The sequence below is a fragment of the Sphaeramia orbicularis genome, chromosome 21, assembly GCF_902148855.1.
Source record: "Sphaeramia orbicularis chromosome 21, fSphaOr1.1, whole genome shotgun sequence".
NCBI lineage: Eukaryota > Metazoa > Chordata > Actinopteri > Kurtiformes > Apogonidae > Sphaeramia > Sphaeramia orbicularis.
Genome location: NC_043977.1, coordinates 47,965,289 through 47,980,196, shown reverse-complemented (window position 1 = coordinate 47,980,196; position 14,908 = coordinate 47,965,289). Strand labels below are relative to the sequence as shown.

At 39.3% G+C, this 14,908-nt stretch overlaps 1 protein-coding gene across 1 annotated transcript in view; it reads left to right on the top strand.

The window, feature by feature from the left end:
• Positions 1–14,908, top strand: part of tmem163a (transmembrane protein 163a) — a 203,041-nt gene that overhangs the window by 14,495 nt on the left and 173,638 nt on the right. Inside the window, exon 2 of the mRNA XM_030125558.1 lies at positions 274–393. Within this exon, the coding sequence (XP_029981418.1) occupies positions 274–393 (120 nt within the window). The remainder of the gene's footprint in view (positions 1–273; positions 394–14,908) is intronic.

Here is a 14,908-nt window from a genome sequence, read left to right as displayed (position 1 = left end):
AAATACAGAACTCTGACTGAGGAACTTAAAGACAGTTGTAGTACTGATTCAGAATGCTGTTTGTTAGCAAAGCTACTGGCTGTTTATGCTGCAGGTTTTTTGTGCTGAAAAAATGAAAGTCAAATGATAACTAATATCACATACGAAGAAAAATATCAGGAACTCAATCTGCCTGATATAATTGCTTGATTATACATTACAAAAAAAAAAAAAACATACGGCTAAAGAGGAAAGAAATGGCTGTGCTAAAACTGTTCCTGTGTTTCCTTGCAGGTCTACTGGAGAGCAGCATGCGTCTGAAGCCGCATGAGGCTCAGAGCTACAGGAAGAAGGCTCTCTGGGTCTCCTGGATCTCCATCGTGGTCACGCTCATACTTGCTGTGGCAGCTTTCAGTAAGTGTTTTCATTCTAAGCATGAATCTGTACTGTAGAGTAACCTGTTGGAACTTCCCTGTAGTGGCTGTGGTGTTGATTTCTCACATCCTTATTGACTAACAAGACATGTTCATGTTAACACCTGTTCTAGTACTGCAGCAAACAACAAACTGTCTCTTACATCATGGAGTGTGAAAACATTGAGAAAGTTTGAGTTAATATCACAGTAAAGAGCTCTATTTTTACGTTTGTTGTATCTGCCTATTTGGTGACAAAAATCTGCATATCTTTCTCCATTCGTCCTGAGTTTGAGATCTTGTTGCAGAGGTATGTTAAGTTCTCAACATCCTCGATGTCATGCTCGCTTAGAGACAGTGGAGGGAGGTGTTGGTCCTGCTTGATAATCATGGCCTTGGTCTTGTCATGGTCTGTAGACCAACCTTTTCTTTGTGTTCCAGGAGGTTTTTAGTCATGTCCTGGAGTGGGTGTGGCTAATTAGAGGCAGGTCAAGTCCATGTCAGTTAACCTGCCCTGCCCCCACTTGATCCTGAGGCTTGTTGTTGCAAGGGTCCTCCCCATCACAAAATCAGTGATAAGGAAAAGCAGGGGTGACAGGAGGCAGCCCTGTCTGACACTAGGCTAGATGTCAAAGCCCTCACCAAGCTGCCACTGCCCCATCAATCTAATGTCCCTAACACCTGGTATAGTCACTCATTGTCCTCTGCATCTGGTCCATTTGACCAAACCAGAATAGGGTTGGTATGTTTCATGGGCCTGCTGTGGTGTTGAAGAATGGGGGTATCTGGGATTGGGTTTTATCAGAGATGCCTCCTTTTCTGTGTCACCATAGTGTATCAGAATGGCTTCTTGTCACTGCTTCAGTAGCAAGTGAGGCATTTTTATCGAGGTGGAGTTGCTAGAGCCACAGCCTAACCCTACACCTTTTCCAACACAAGCTTGGTACTGGCTAAACGGCAATTATTTGTAGTTTTAAAGATTAGAACATGACAAACACTGACTGCAGCAAAACATTTCACAGATCTAGAGGTAGAATGTTCAATAAAGTCATGATAAAAATGTTTTACATCTAAATATGCATGAATAAAGTTAAGTAAAATTGCAAAAACACTGAAACTTTTGTAAGTGTTTTAACTAAACCTCCTTAAACTAAATTCAAAGGGAACATCTTTGAGACATGCCTATTATAAAAGGGAAGTGTGTGTGTTGGGCATCACACAAAATCCAGAAAGAGCTGACTGCTGCAGTTTGGCATACCTGTGTGTTTTTGGAAGAAACTAGCAAAAACAGCAAGTTGATAGGACCGATATTTTGGGAGATATTAGTAATTTTGGAATACAGTAGCTTTACAATCACATTGAATGCTTTGGTGGAGACTGCTGGACAAATGTGGCATAGCATGCATGAATACACAACAAATATCCATGCTGGGGGACCAGGATGCTGTCCCTCAGGGTCGAGATGTGGTCCCCAGGACACTGCCCCTCAGGGTTGGGATGTGGATGTTAAAAACACATCCCCTTTTCACATCCCACCCTCGGTATTGACAATGACGAAGTCCAAGATATCATCAGTACTAGTTGTAATCTATTACATCAACTAAATATGTAAAATAATAACTGTCACAATTCAAACAGTTGTAATCAAAATATGTCACCGATCATATGTAAAATAATAAATATCATGATTTTCCAACTCATTTTTATGTCAGTAAATATTAGTAATATATAGTAAAATATAGACAGACATCTTTTCCAAAAAGTCAGCTCTCCCCAGCAAAAAAAAAAACTACCACATCTAGAACCCGTGGTTCCCCATGGTTCAACGTACCAGTACAAAACATAAAAGCAGAACATTTTAAGACGTTAGATAACAAATACAAAACACTGAAAAAAACACTGTTACAATCAGTTTTTGCCAAGAATAGTTTAGGGATGTGTCTCCAATGGATTCTCAGAAGTGTGGTGGAAAAAAGCCTTTATTATCTGCGTTACGTGAACATTTTTGGTCATTTATGAAAACTAAGCAAAGTGGAGGACAATCATAACATGACACTTATTTGATGTTAACATATCACATAGGAGGAGAAGAGAATGAGCATGTGCTGATGTGATGTTGCGTCATCAAGGTTGGCTCTTGAGAGAGAGAAATAAATCACAGCACTTGAGGAAAAGAAAGTCTTCTTTCATTTATCCACAGAGACTGAAGTTTTTGTTCAGAGAATTCAATTTAAGACCTCTTGCTCTCTTAATACTTTTACCCTTTGGAGAAATTAAGGTAAATAATTCTGAGGATAACTGAATGTCTGCCTGTGTCGACCAGTGTGAAGAAGAAACAAGCAGAGGCCAATCACCAACACATAAAGAACAGAAAGAAAACTTTGACAAACCATAGTAAATGGTAGAGTTTGAAATGTGATATGATCCAGTTGAAGCCAAAATCCTCCATCAGTAACGAAACTAGAACAACCATGGTTATGATAATGATGAAAACTTCATATTCTCATGGTAGCATTGGATGGATAGAAATGTGAACAAACAGATAAATAATACAATGTAATTTTTTCATATTCTCAGAAAATTCTGTTTGAATTTGTGATGCAGAAGTAGTGTTTGCTTAGAAAATTCAAATGAACTTAAACAGGATATACTAATAAAGCCCCAAATCCTCATTGGAACAACAAATGTATTATTATTATTTTTTCATTATTTCATATTAAAACTGACAACTAGGGATGCACTGATACCGATACCAGCGTGTGTACTCAGCGTGTGTACTTGCACTCGTACTTGTAAAAGTACTCCAATACAATTGCACTGATACCACTTACGACAGTGTGACATTCGCAGTTAAGTGCAGCAGGTACGCAGTGGAGGAGTAATGTCAGCAGTGTGGAGATTTTTCAAAATAAATGACGGTGACAAAAGTAATGCTGACTGCAAGTAACGTTAAAGACACAAACAGATACGGATGGAGCGTTCTGTCCACCCTCTGCGTATGCATTCCTGTCCATTTACAGGTGCTTGCGGATGTGTACCCAGATGGAGAATACCACCGGGAACTGTGGAGGTAGTGAATCTTTTCAAAGAGCAATTGTGAGTTAATTCAATATTACTGACATATTTATGACAGCTACACAGGGCTTGGCTGGTTTCTGTCCTACTTATAATACTATGGGGGTAAGGAGCGGTGCAGACCGTGCTGCCACCAGAAGTGAAACTGAAACTTATCGCTCATTTATCTTTTCCCTACCTCCTGAAGCTTTGCTTTTAAACCTTACCAATGCTGCAACATTAGTATCCACATTAGTGTTACCTCTCTCGTCTCCATGTTTGTTATTAGTGACTTTCATCTTCTCAAAAAAAATTTACTCTTCTTCATGGTATTCAGCCAGTATGGCTAATTAAGGGCGGTGCCCCCTGGTGGATTGATTGAGAAAGGCTCATTCCAATGTATTAAATGTCAGTAGCAGCACTTTGTTACAGTCAGACGTATGGCAATGACAGTAAAGCACATTTTCAAAAGTAACTAAAAACTGTAATGGTATTATTAAGTACTCATATCGGTACTCGGTATTGGCAAGTACTCAAATGTAAGTACTTATACTTGTACTTGGTCTGGAAAAAAGTGGTATTGGTGCATCCCTACTGCCAACAGATAAAAATCTCTCATGGCAGTTTTTCACTTGTGCATTGCTTTGTTTTCATAAAATATTGACCACATCATTTTAACTTTGTGTGTTTGACTTGACCTAAATTTATGGTACACTCCCTGTTAAATCTAGTTGACATCAATCAAGACTGAAATATTATATTTTTATATATATTTTTATATGGTATTTATACCTATGTTAAACAAATAAAATTGACTTGTATAGAAAGGCATTGATATTTGTCCACACAGCAGCATTAATGTGTGAATAACACATAAAGTCATTTACAGTTTATACTAAACAGAGATAGATATTTATGAACCAAAAACTGTCTTGTAATTGACATTTCTGGTGTCACTTTAAACTTATTTATACTGACAGCCATGTAAAGTGATTGGTGTTATTAATGATACTTTAAGCACGGAACCAGTTGAGCTAAGTCAAATTTGATCTTTTAAGCAGATTCATGTCATGTCTTGTAACTTTCCATTGTGAGGAGAATTACTTGAAACAATGACAGAGGACATTTTTGTATGTGGGTAAATTTGACCTGTTAGTGATTTTTGGTTTCTAGCACATTAATTGAATGTAAAAGCAAAAACCAACAGTGCATTCCTGCCACATGCTGCCCAGAGCTTATCCATTTAGTCACAGTTAATTAATAGTTATATATTTTGAGACGCTTCCCCAGTTTCTTCTACTGTCTGAGCATCAAAAATCCAAGTTTAAAGCCATTTCTCATGCTCTGATATGGATGATTGTGGGGCAATTATATGTTTCCAAGTAAATTTGCATGCATGTTTGGTATAATATCACGCAAATACATATAATTTTCTAATAAATGCATCATTATAGAAACCTGAACTCATCTCAGACTCACTGTCACTGAGGGGTTAGAGCTAGAAAGACCTTTATCATTATTTGAATGTCACAAGTAAGATTAAGACAGAATGATGTATTTTTCCTGTTTCGATGTGTGGACACACATTTTTAGCGTCTTATGACTCAGAGGATGTCTGTGACAGACTGTGCTGGTCTGAGGACAGTGGAATCCTGCTTCATCATCCTTCCTAAGAATCATTTTCAATCTGTGATGTTCCCTAATCCACTCATGCCCTTCGGTTTTGCCTGACTAAGCAAAAATGTCCGTTTACAGATGAATTCAGCTCAGAGGCTAAATAAAGGAAAAGAACAGGAGTTCATCTCTCAAATTTCCCCAGATGTTTGCAAAGCATTTGACACAAACTGGTCAAAACCATCATCAAATCTGAAGAAATATATTTCGAAACCATGTCCATAAAATAGTCTGAGCTGAATTAAATAGAACAGTCCACATTTAATTGATCTTTTTAAGAAAACATTTACTTTTATGGTCCATGGTCAAGACACAGAGGGAGTGAACTGATAAGGACTAACAACAACTGAAGGACAGAAGGCCTCTCTGTGACTTATCCTCACAAGAATTTCCCAAGGACTCACATAACACACATGCGTGCTCCCCCCTCTCCCCTCCCCCCTCACATCCTGTCTACCCTCATCCTCTTTCTTTCCTCCTGTCCCCCACACTCCCACCAAATCCATTGAAAAAGTTCCACCATGTGACCACGTGTACTGTGTTTATAATGTATGATGTCTTATGTATGTGCTTGCATTATCCTCTCTGTTCTTTCACTGTAATTTTCGAATAAGGGGGTCTGTGGCGGCGCACTAAGTTTGCAGCGGCTCGATGCCCCTAACATCAATCTTAATTTTGTTTGATGTACTGTACATTGTACTGTGCTGTCAAATGACAATAAAAGCTATTCTGATTTTAATGAAAACATTTACAAAACTCTAAAATTGAGTGTATTGTACTGCAATACACAGGGAATAACAGATGCAATCAGTTATTGCTAACAGTAAAAGTGGCTGCGTCTCACTGTGCATCAACTTCAGGCCTTGAAACTGAACTGAACTCTTTTCAGTGTCAGTAACATCTTTGCTGATTTTACAGACCAGAACATTTACTGTGTAGAACATTAACTGGTTCATGAGCTGCTTCACTGAAATATGTACCTGTATTTCCACTGTTCTAACACAAATCTTTATTATCATCTCACATTATATTTTGATGAACTGATGCTCAACATCTACAGATATGAACATTTATCTGCTCTGGGATGCACCACATTCACTGTAACATTTCAAATAGACTTCACGCACTGTTAAAAACAAAACTATCCACCATATTGTTCACTCTTAAAAGTCCATCCAACTGAAATTTTTACCACCAAATGAATTCAACCAAACCTGAGATGAGAGTTATTATTATTATTATTATTATTATTATTGTTATTATTATTATTATTATTATTATTATTATTATTATTATTATTATTATTATCATCATTATTATTATTATTATTATTATTTTATTTTTTTTTTCTAATTTATTTATTTATTTATTTTAAATACACTAACAACCTGATTCAGTGCTAGAACATCAACTACTGGTTATATGTGTGTGAGTCAAAATTGTAGAATTTATTGTTATTTTATTTATTTATTATTCATTCATTGTTTATATATAGTGGTCTGGTCCCATGAACTTTTTGTATCTTAGTTTGCGTGGCATTTTTACATAAACTCAGGATAAAACATCAAATATAACAAAAAACATTTTTCTTGGAGGAGGTGGAAAAGTTAAAAGGTTAATGTAATTAAGTGCAATGGATCCAGATAATCTGGTTAAAATGCAGTAGATGTAGATGGAGACATCACTACTTGCAAAATACAATGATAAGAGTTGATTGTTTTCTTAACCACACAATTTCAACAGGTTACATTGTCAGCAAAGACTTTAAAGGTGATTTGTGACAATTTTATATAAATAATGTCAATGGAGGTGACTATAAATGTTTTAGGCTTTGCAGTGTGACTCTTGCAGTACTGCTGCCATAAACCCATGCATGGCTGCTTTTACTTTACATCAATGGAATATCTGCTGTTCATATTTTGCATTCTCTGTAAAACAGGGGTGCTAAACATGCGGCCCGCGGGCCAAAACCACCCTAACCCACCTAAGGGTCCAGTCCGGCCCATGGGATGAATTTGCAGAGTGCAAAAATTGCACTGAAGTTATTAACAGTCTAGGCAGTGGTGACTCGTCAATAGAGGGTGCTACAGCACCGCCCCAAGATGCAGGTTAATGCACAGGCTGACCTAGGCTGCAGCCTAGGAGCCCCACATGTGCAGGGGCCCCGATTTGGCCAGACTATTTAAAATTTTCCTAAACAGAAATGACAAAAATGACCTCTATTGGCCCATAAAACAAATAAAATATTGACTTGATAGATGTGATCCACACGTCAAATCTATCCAATCCATTGCATTGGTCACTTCATGTGACATGTCATTTATTTTTGATAGATGTTGGGGTACGAGTGTATGTTGGATGTGTGTTGCCGTCTAATCACGTGTGCTGCGGTTGACTCTTACACCTGCGCTGTGTGCGTCAATCTAACTTGACGTGACTCTAGCGTTATTGGTTCGGTGCGACACTGCTTAATTATGATTGGCTGTTCTTATGTCTGTCAAAACATGAACGAATGAATTCTATCGAAATTGTATCGAGCATGTCTAATATTTCTATTGAGGAAAAGTTATTTCACAATATACATTGTCATTGTTTTATCACTCAGCCCTAATTTATCGTTCTGTTGCAGTTTCATTATTTTTGTAATTATATGCTACTGTTGCAGCAGCTGCTGCTGTGTCTCTTATGGCTTTGTTTCATACAGAGTTTGATGTGTTGCACAGTGGTTTTTGTTTTAGTAAGGATGTTGTGATTTTGTGTAGTGGGTGTTCTGTACTGATACAGATGTTGTAGCCTAACTGTTGGTTTAGAAAAATGGTAGCTTGCAGTTGAACTGTGAAAGTAGGGAAGTTGCTTTACTGCTAATGGCTTTCTGGCTGTGGTGGAACAGGCCAGATGTTAGTACTGTATATTTTTTTTTATCATGACTTAAAGAGCTACTTCTATGCACGGGGTCCTCTGCTTGGTTTGTATTTGTGTTTTGTTTGTAATGTTGAATTTTTCCAACAAAATGAATGAATATAGAGGAAACCGTTTTAGCTGTTTCTATGTTTGTGTATGCCAGTACACCTTAGTATTTGTATGTGGTCATTCATTCATTCATTCATTCATTCATTATCCTCCGCTTTATCCAGGGCCGGGTCACGGGGGTAACAGTCTAAGCAGGGATGCCCAGACTTCCCTCTTCCCAGACACCTCCTACAGCTCTTCCGGGGGGACCCCATGGCGTTCCCAGGCCAGCTGAGAGACATAGTCTCTCCAGCGTGTCCTGGGTCTTCCCCAAGGTCTCCTCCTGGCGGGACATGCCCGGAACACCTCCACAGGGAGGCGTCCAGGAGGCATCTGAAACAGATGCCCTCAGCTGGCCCCTCTTGATGTGGAGGAGCAGCGGCTCTACTCCGAGCTCCTCCCTGGTGACTGAGCTCTTCACCCTATCCCTAAGGGTGCACCCAGCCACCCTACGAAGGAAGCTCATTTCGACCACTTGTATCTGGAATCTTGTCCTTTCGGTCATGACACAAAGCTCATGACCATGGGTGAGGGTAGGAACGTAGATTGACCGTTAAAACGAGAGCTTCGCCTCTCGGCTCAGCTCCTTCTTCACCACAACAGACCGGTACAATGACCACATCGCTGCTGACGCTGCACAGATCCGTCTGTCAATCTCACACTCCATCCTTCCCTCACTCGTGAACAAGACCCCGAGATACTTGAACTCCTCCACTTGGGGCAAGGGCTCCCCACCGACCCGGAGATGGGAAACCACCTTTTTCCAGTTGAGAACCATGGCCTCAGATTTGGAGGTGCTGATCCTCATCCCGCTCACTTCCCACTCGGCTGCAAACCGCCCCAGGGCACGCTGGAGGTCCAGGCTCGATGAGGCCAACAGGACAACATCATCCGCAAAAAGCAGAGATGAAATCCTGTGGTCCCCAAACCGGACCCCCTCCGGTCCCTGGGTGTGCCCAGAAATTCTGTCCGTAAAACTTATGAACAGAACTGGTGACAAAGGGCAGCCCTGCCGGAGTCCAACATGCACCTTGAACAGGTCTGACTTACTGTATGTGGTCCAATAAATTAATTAAGCACCCCCCCTCCCCCCTTACTCATCATTAAGCATGATGAGTAAGGGGGGGGAAGACACACAAAGAGTAGCCTAGGAGCCCATGACCACCTTAATCCTCCTGTGCCCCACCTGCCTCACATGATGAAGAGGATAGGAATCACCTAAAATTAATTTACAAAAACATTAATATTTAAATAAATGAGCTATACGTGATACAGACCGTGAGTACTGTGTATAATCTGCATTCAAGTGTAGTTTAAAAATGTTCTCAGTCATTTAGTGAGCAGTCAAGTCATGTGTTTCCTGTTTGGGGTGCAAAAATCAGCGATCAGGGCTCTCAGTTTACCGTAATACACTCTCATTATAAATGGCATGTGCACAATAGACCTCATCCAATACAAGAGATAGGAGAGCCCCAGGCACAAAAATTGCACCTAAGCACCACCCACAGGAGTAAGTGTCACATCCTGAAAAGAATCAAGACCTTCCTCAGAAATGGAATAGGTTCGTAAGTAATACTACTGAGCTATGACTAAGCGGCTGAATAGCTCAGTGGTTAACTCAACTGGCTTTGATGCTGGAGGCAGGGTATCGATTCCCAGCATAAGTAGTATCATTGATTATGTTTTAGCCCTTACTTTGATTATGTATTTTTTTAATGCCATGTGATTTACCCTCACTACCTTCCCCACTGGTCTAAATGCATAGGCTATACTATCAGGGGAAAATACACTTTTCAGGGACATGCCTGACTTTAACAATAGTCATAGGAAAATTTGCATGTTTGAAGAATAGACAGGTGAAATTTACATTTAAAAAATACACGACTGAAACCACTACTGTGTATTTTTATTTGAATTAATATTTTAAAATAGTGGTGCATGTAGTTTTGTGTATACTAGTGGTGACGTGGTTGTAGTAGAGATGGGGACTCGAGTCTCAGACTTGGACTCAAGTCGCACAAACAAAGACTCCAGACTTGACTTCAGACTCGCCCTCAGTAGACTCAAGACTTGACTTGGACTTGAGGTTTGGGACTCGTACATTCGTTCATTTCATGAAATTATTGTTTTTGTTATTTCAGTCATTTAATTTTTTCTAATTCGGGACATAGAAAGTTGATGGCAGGCTGAATCTCCTTCCTTGATATAATGCACTTCCCTCCCTTTGATATCACACACAATATAACACATGCGTGTATCCACTGGTATCAAAAGCACTCTGACCATGGCATCCGCAAGTTTACCTGGAACTGTGCCATTTGTTATAACATTTGGTTGTAAAGCCTTCATGCAGACAGCAAACAAGCAATTGCATTGATTGTGGCATCAGGATAAATGATGCCGGCTCCACTATGTCCAACTTCATCAGGCACCTCAAAACACACAAGGATAGGTCAGTCTCTTGGTGATGTGAAAGGGAAACCTAGCGCATAACATTATGAACCGGTACCGCTAGCAACTAGTACTTTAACATGCCATTACGGAATAATAACCAAATATTTGATAAAAACATGAATTTATCATCATTGACAAAATAACAGAGTGAGGAAAAATATACAGCAGTAATTCAAGGTTTGGAAAAGATGCCTAAAAGTGTTGTTCCTCGAGGAAAGTGCAAATATTTAGTACACCACACTTTTCTTAATATATGTGAGTACATTATATCCAAAAATGAAACTGATACAATTTTTATATTAGTTTTGAAAGACATTAATTTATGGTAACGGAGTGAGAATCCAGAAACAGTGAGGTGTTTGTTCAGTGTGTTGCACCATAATAATAATCAAATATTTTATGAAGATACTGATCAAATTATCAGTGTTTGGCCACATATGTTTCATTAGTATATTTGATCGACATCTTTCTGCTGTGTTTTTTTTTTTTTTTTAATTTTAAATAACATTCAAAATCATTATAGTATTTCATTATTCTGAAATATAAGATTAGACACAGGCATCTATTTTGAACATATTTATTTACATGTTGCTATTTAGATTCTGAAATTATGCTGTATACATTTATTTATAACCTTTACTGTTCTTAATTAACACTGTATTTTCATACATTTTCTTATATATCCAGTTGTAATTCAGGTACAAATTAAGTGAACACAGTTTTAGAAACTAGAGAGATGTCTTTCTTGCTGAGTAATCACAAATGTTGTTCTAGAGACAAAAGAAATTGGCCCTGATGTTTACTTTCGCTTGGCCAGGCCCAATTGTTTATTGCAAGTTCTAATATACATAATATCAGATGGATTTGTTTATTGTGATCAACTTGAGATTTTACCTCAGTTATAGTTAGCCAGTGAAATAATTTACATGTGCATCTATCTACAGGTTTGCAGAATTCAGCAAAGCAAAGAAAGGGGCCAGTGAAGAGGGACAGAGAAGCATTGAGTCTTTCTTTGTTCAGATGAGAGGTGTGCAAGTGTACCACCAGGGTCATCCTGGACAGAAGATCATCACTGAATCAATAGTTAATGACCTCATCATTGCATGCAATTTGCCTCTGTCTTTGATTGAGAAGCCTAACTTCAGGAAGTTTTTGTCAGTGGTAGAGGAAAGATACAGTCCAATACGTCGAATCACAATTACAAGACATCTGAGTGATCTAACAGCAGAGAAACAGGCCTCTATCAAATCAAAACTAGAAAAGATAGACACTGTATCTGTGACTGTGGACATTTGGACTGACAGAACCATGCGTGGTTTTTTAGGGGTAACAGCCCACTTCATGGAGCTAGACAGAAGTAGCCCAAGACTCCAGTCAGTTCTTTTAAGTTGTGAAAGATTCCCAGGGTCACACAGTGGCCAGAGAATCAGTGAAAAATTTGAAGAAATATATGATGACTTCAACATCAAGCACAAATTAGACTACATCATCTGTGACAATGCATCAAACATGAAGAAAGCCTTCACTGTTTGTTGTCCCTCTGCTACAAGTAGTGAAGATGATGATGAAGTTCTGGAAAACAGCTATCTTTGAGAGGACCTGAGTGAGGAGTACCAGGATGATGTGAATTCCATCCAGACCGCTTGCATACAACAACGACTGCAGCTTATTGTGCGAGATGGACTGAAAGAGACAAAAGTTCTGAAAGGTGTCATGGCAAAGGTGAAAAAATTTTGCAGTTTACCACATTTCACTTGTGGGCTAAAAGAAGCATTTGAGACCGAGTATGGAGCCAACCATAGCATCCCCTCAGCTGTACCAACACAATGGAACAGCACTCTCCGCCTTGTGGAGGCAGTCACTGACTTGGATCTCTAAAGTCTCAATGCACTCCTGGATGCTCAAGGTCATAAAGGCCTTTGCCTGTCAGTCAGAGAATGGGGTCAGCTGAAAGAGCTTGTGGAAGTGTTGGCTCCGTTTCATCAAGCCATGGACCTTACTCAAGGGGAGAAAGTGGTGACCCTTACTGCAGCTCTCCCTTTTGTACTGTCACTGAACAGCCACCCCATCAGGATGCTGAATACAACATGTCACCTGGTGGGTTTAGTGAAAACACTACAGAAGTCCCTCCAGATCCGGTTTGAGGGGATTTTTGTCAATGTGAGAATGGCTGACTCCAGTGAACTGGCAGTGGATCTTCCATTTGGAGATACCATCTACATGCTGTCTGCATTGCTAGACCCATCATTCTGCCTCTTTTGGCAAGAGCAAGACATCCAAGGGCCAGATGAAGTTAAGACTGACCTGAAGGAGATGATTATAGGTAGGTATACACACGCTTACCAGCCCCATCAATATCACATTATACAACACAAAACAAAATGATTAATTTTTTTTTTTAATATTAATAAACCCAGTATACCTAACTGTCATTATATTATAACTAAATGTGGATTTATTGACTTTTTCAGAACTCGTCTTGGTTGGGGCACGCAAAGTCGCCGTACCAGACAGCAGTAGTGGTGACAATGACCAGGAGCCATCACCACCGGCTACAATTCCACGTCTCTTCTTTGGATATAGAAAAAAAGTAAGAAGGGCATTGACCATGGCTCATCTGCGAAGGCAGAGCTGATCTGCTATACTCAGATGTCAGGTGATGACGAGGAGTTAGGATGTCTGGACTTCTGGCAAAGGTATCAAAAGGCCTTCCCGAGGCTCTATCTGGTGGCTATGAGGGTGCTGGCTGTGCCTGCCACCAGTACACCTGTGGAAAGGGTGTTTAGCCATGGAGGCATCATCATGCACCCTCACCGAGCTAGACTTAGTGCAAAGACACTGTCAACATTAATGCTTTTGAAATGTAACTATTCAGCTGTCTAAACCTTTTCCATGACATAGATCACGTGTAAATGTTTGTTGCCATAAATGTTTGGTGTAGATGTGTTGGTTACCTTACGGCAAGCTCTCCAGATGTTGTTTTATTTTGCGGTTGTTAAATGACAATAAGAAAATTGTCAGTTCGCTTTTTTGCACCATGAGTGGTGTGAGTACACTGTCAAAACAGACGTTTTACTTCAAGCACTGAAAAATGTTATGCATAAGAAGGTCAGGCTCTATAGCCAGCTAACAATATGTTTGCTAGTGTATCCTGTAGTGCAGAGCAAGCACACACATATTTCAAAATATATTTATCAACTTCAAACACAGCTCTCATGGTGTTTCTTCACATTTGATTGAAATAGCCCTCTTAAGTGACCATGGTCTGCTCAAATTTGATACTGTAATGTATAATATGACTGTACAGTAAATGTTTTCAATCCATAATCTATACCAATGCAGCGTTACCTAGGCCAGATGGTATGCGTCCAATGAGAGAACATTCATTTCAGTCATTTGAGGCTTGAGACAAAAGACTCGAGACTTGACTTGGTATTGGCCCGCAAAGACTTGAGACTTGGCTTGGACTTGAGTACAAAGATGTGACACTTGACTTGGACTTGGAAAAAAATGACTTGTGAACATCTCTGGATTATAGTGCTGTAAACTGACTTGGAAACTGCCCTACCAAAAAATAATTTCACCAGCTGCCATTGGGTTTAAAATATTTTAGTTCTGGGAACCAATGTGATCTCAAGTGGGTTGGGTCAGTAAAATAATAGCCTAATAACCTATAAATGATGACAACTTCAAATGTTTCTTTTTATTTTAGTGTAAAAAAAAAAAGTTAAATTATTTGATGAAAATGTTTACATTTACAAACTATCCTTTCACAAAAAATGTGATCTTGTAAATGATAATGGAATCTAAACAACCATAAATCGGGTTTGTACAGGATAAAAACTGGTCTATACCAAGGCTAAAAAACCTGAAGTTTCTTAAGAATTGGATTTTTATTGATATAATCCGTTACAAAACATTTTGTGATCCACTGTGATCTGTGAGTTGTAATGTACATGTGTACAAAATGTACAAATGAGTAGCTGAAGTATAACATTGTTAAAATTGCAGTTTTACTTTTTTGCACAAAAAAAGAAAAATTTGGAGTTATTATGCTGTTATCTTACTGGTCTGGCCCACTTGATATCAATTTAGGCTGTATGTGGCCCCTGAACTAAAATGGGTCTGACACCAATGCTCTAAAATGAACCACTGCAAGGAAGCGTAGAAACAGCCTTTTTTTCCCTGTGTGATGGGCAATGTTTGACAGTGACACAAACTTAAGCGGGAGAACATGATGACCCATAAAATATGAACTACTGAAAACCAGGACGGCAGTGCCAGGCTAGGTTCTGGGAGGAAAAAGGCAAGAACGAGTGAATGGA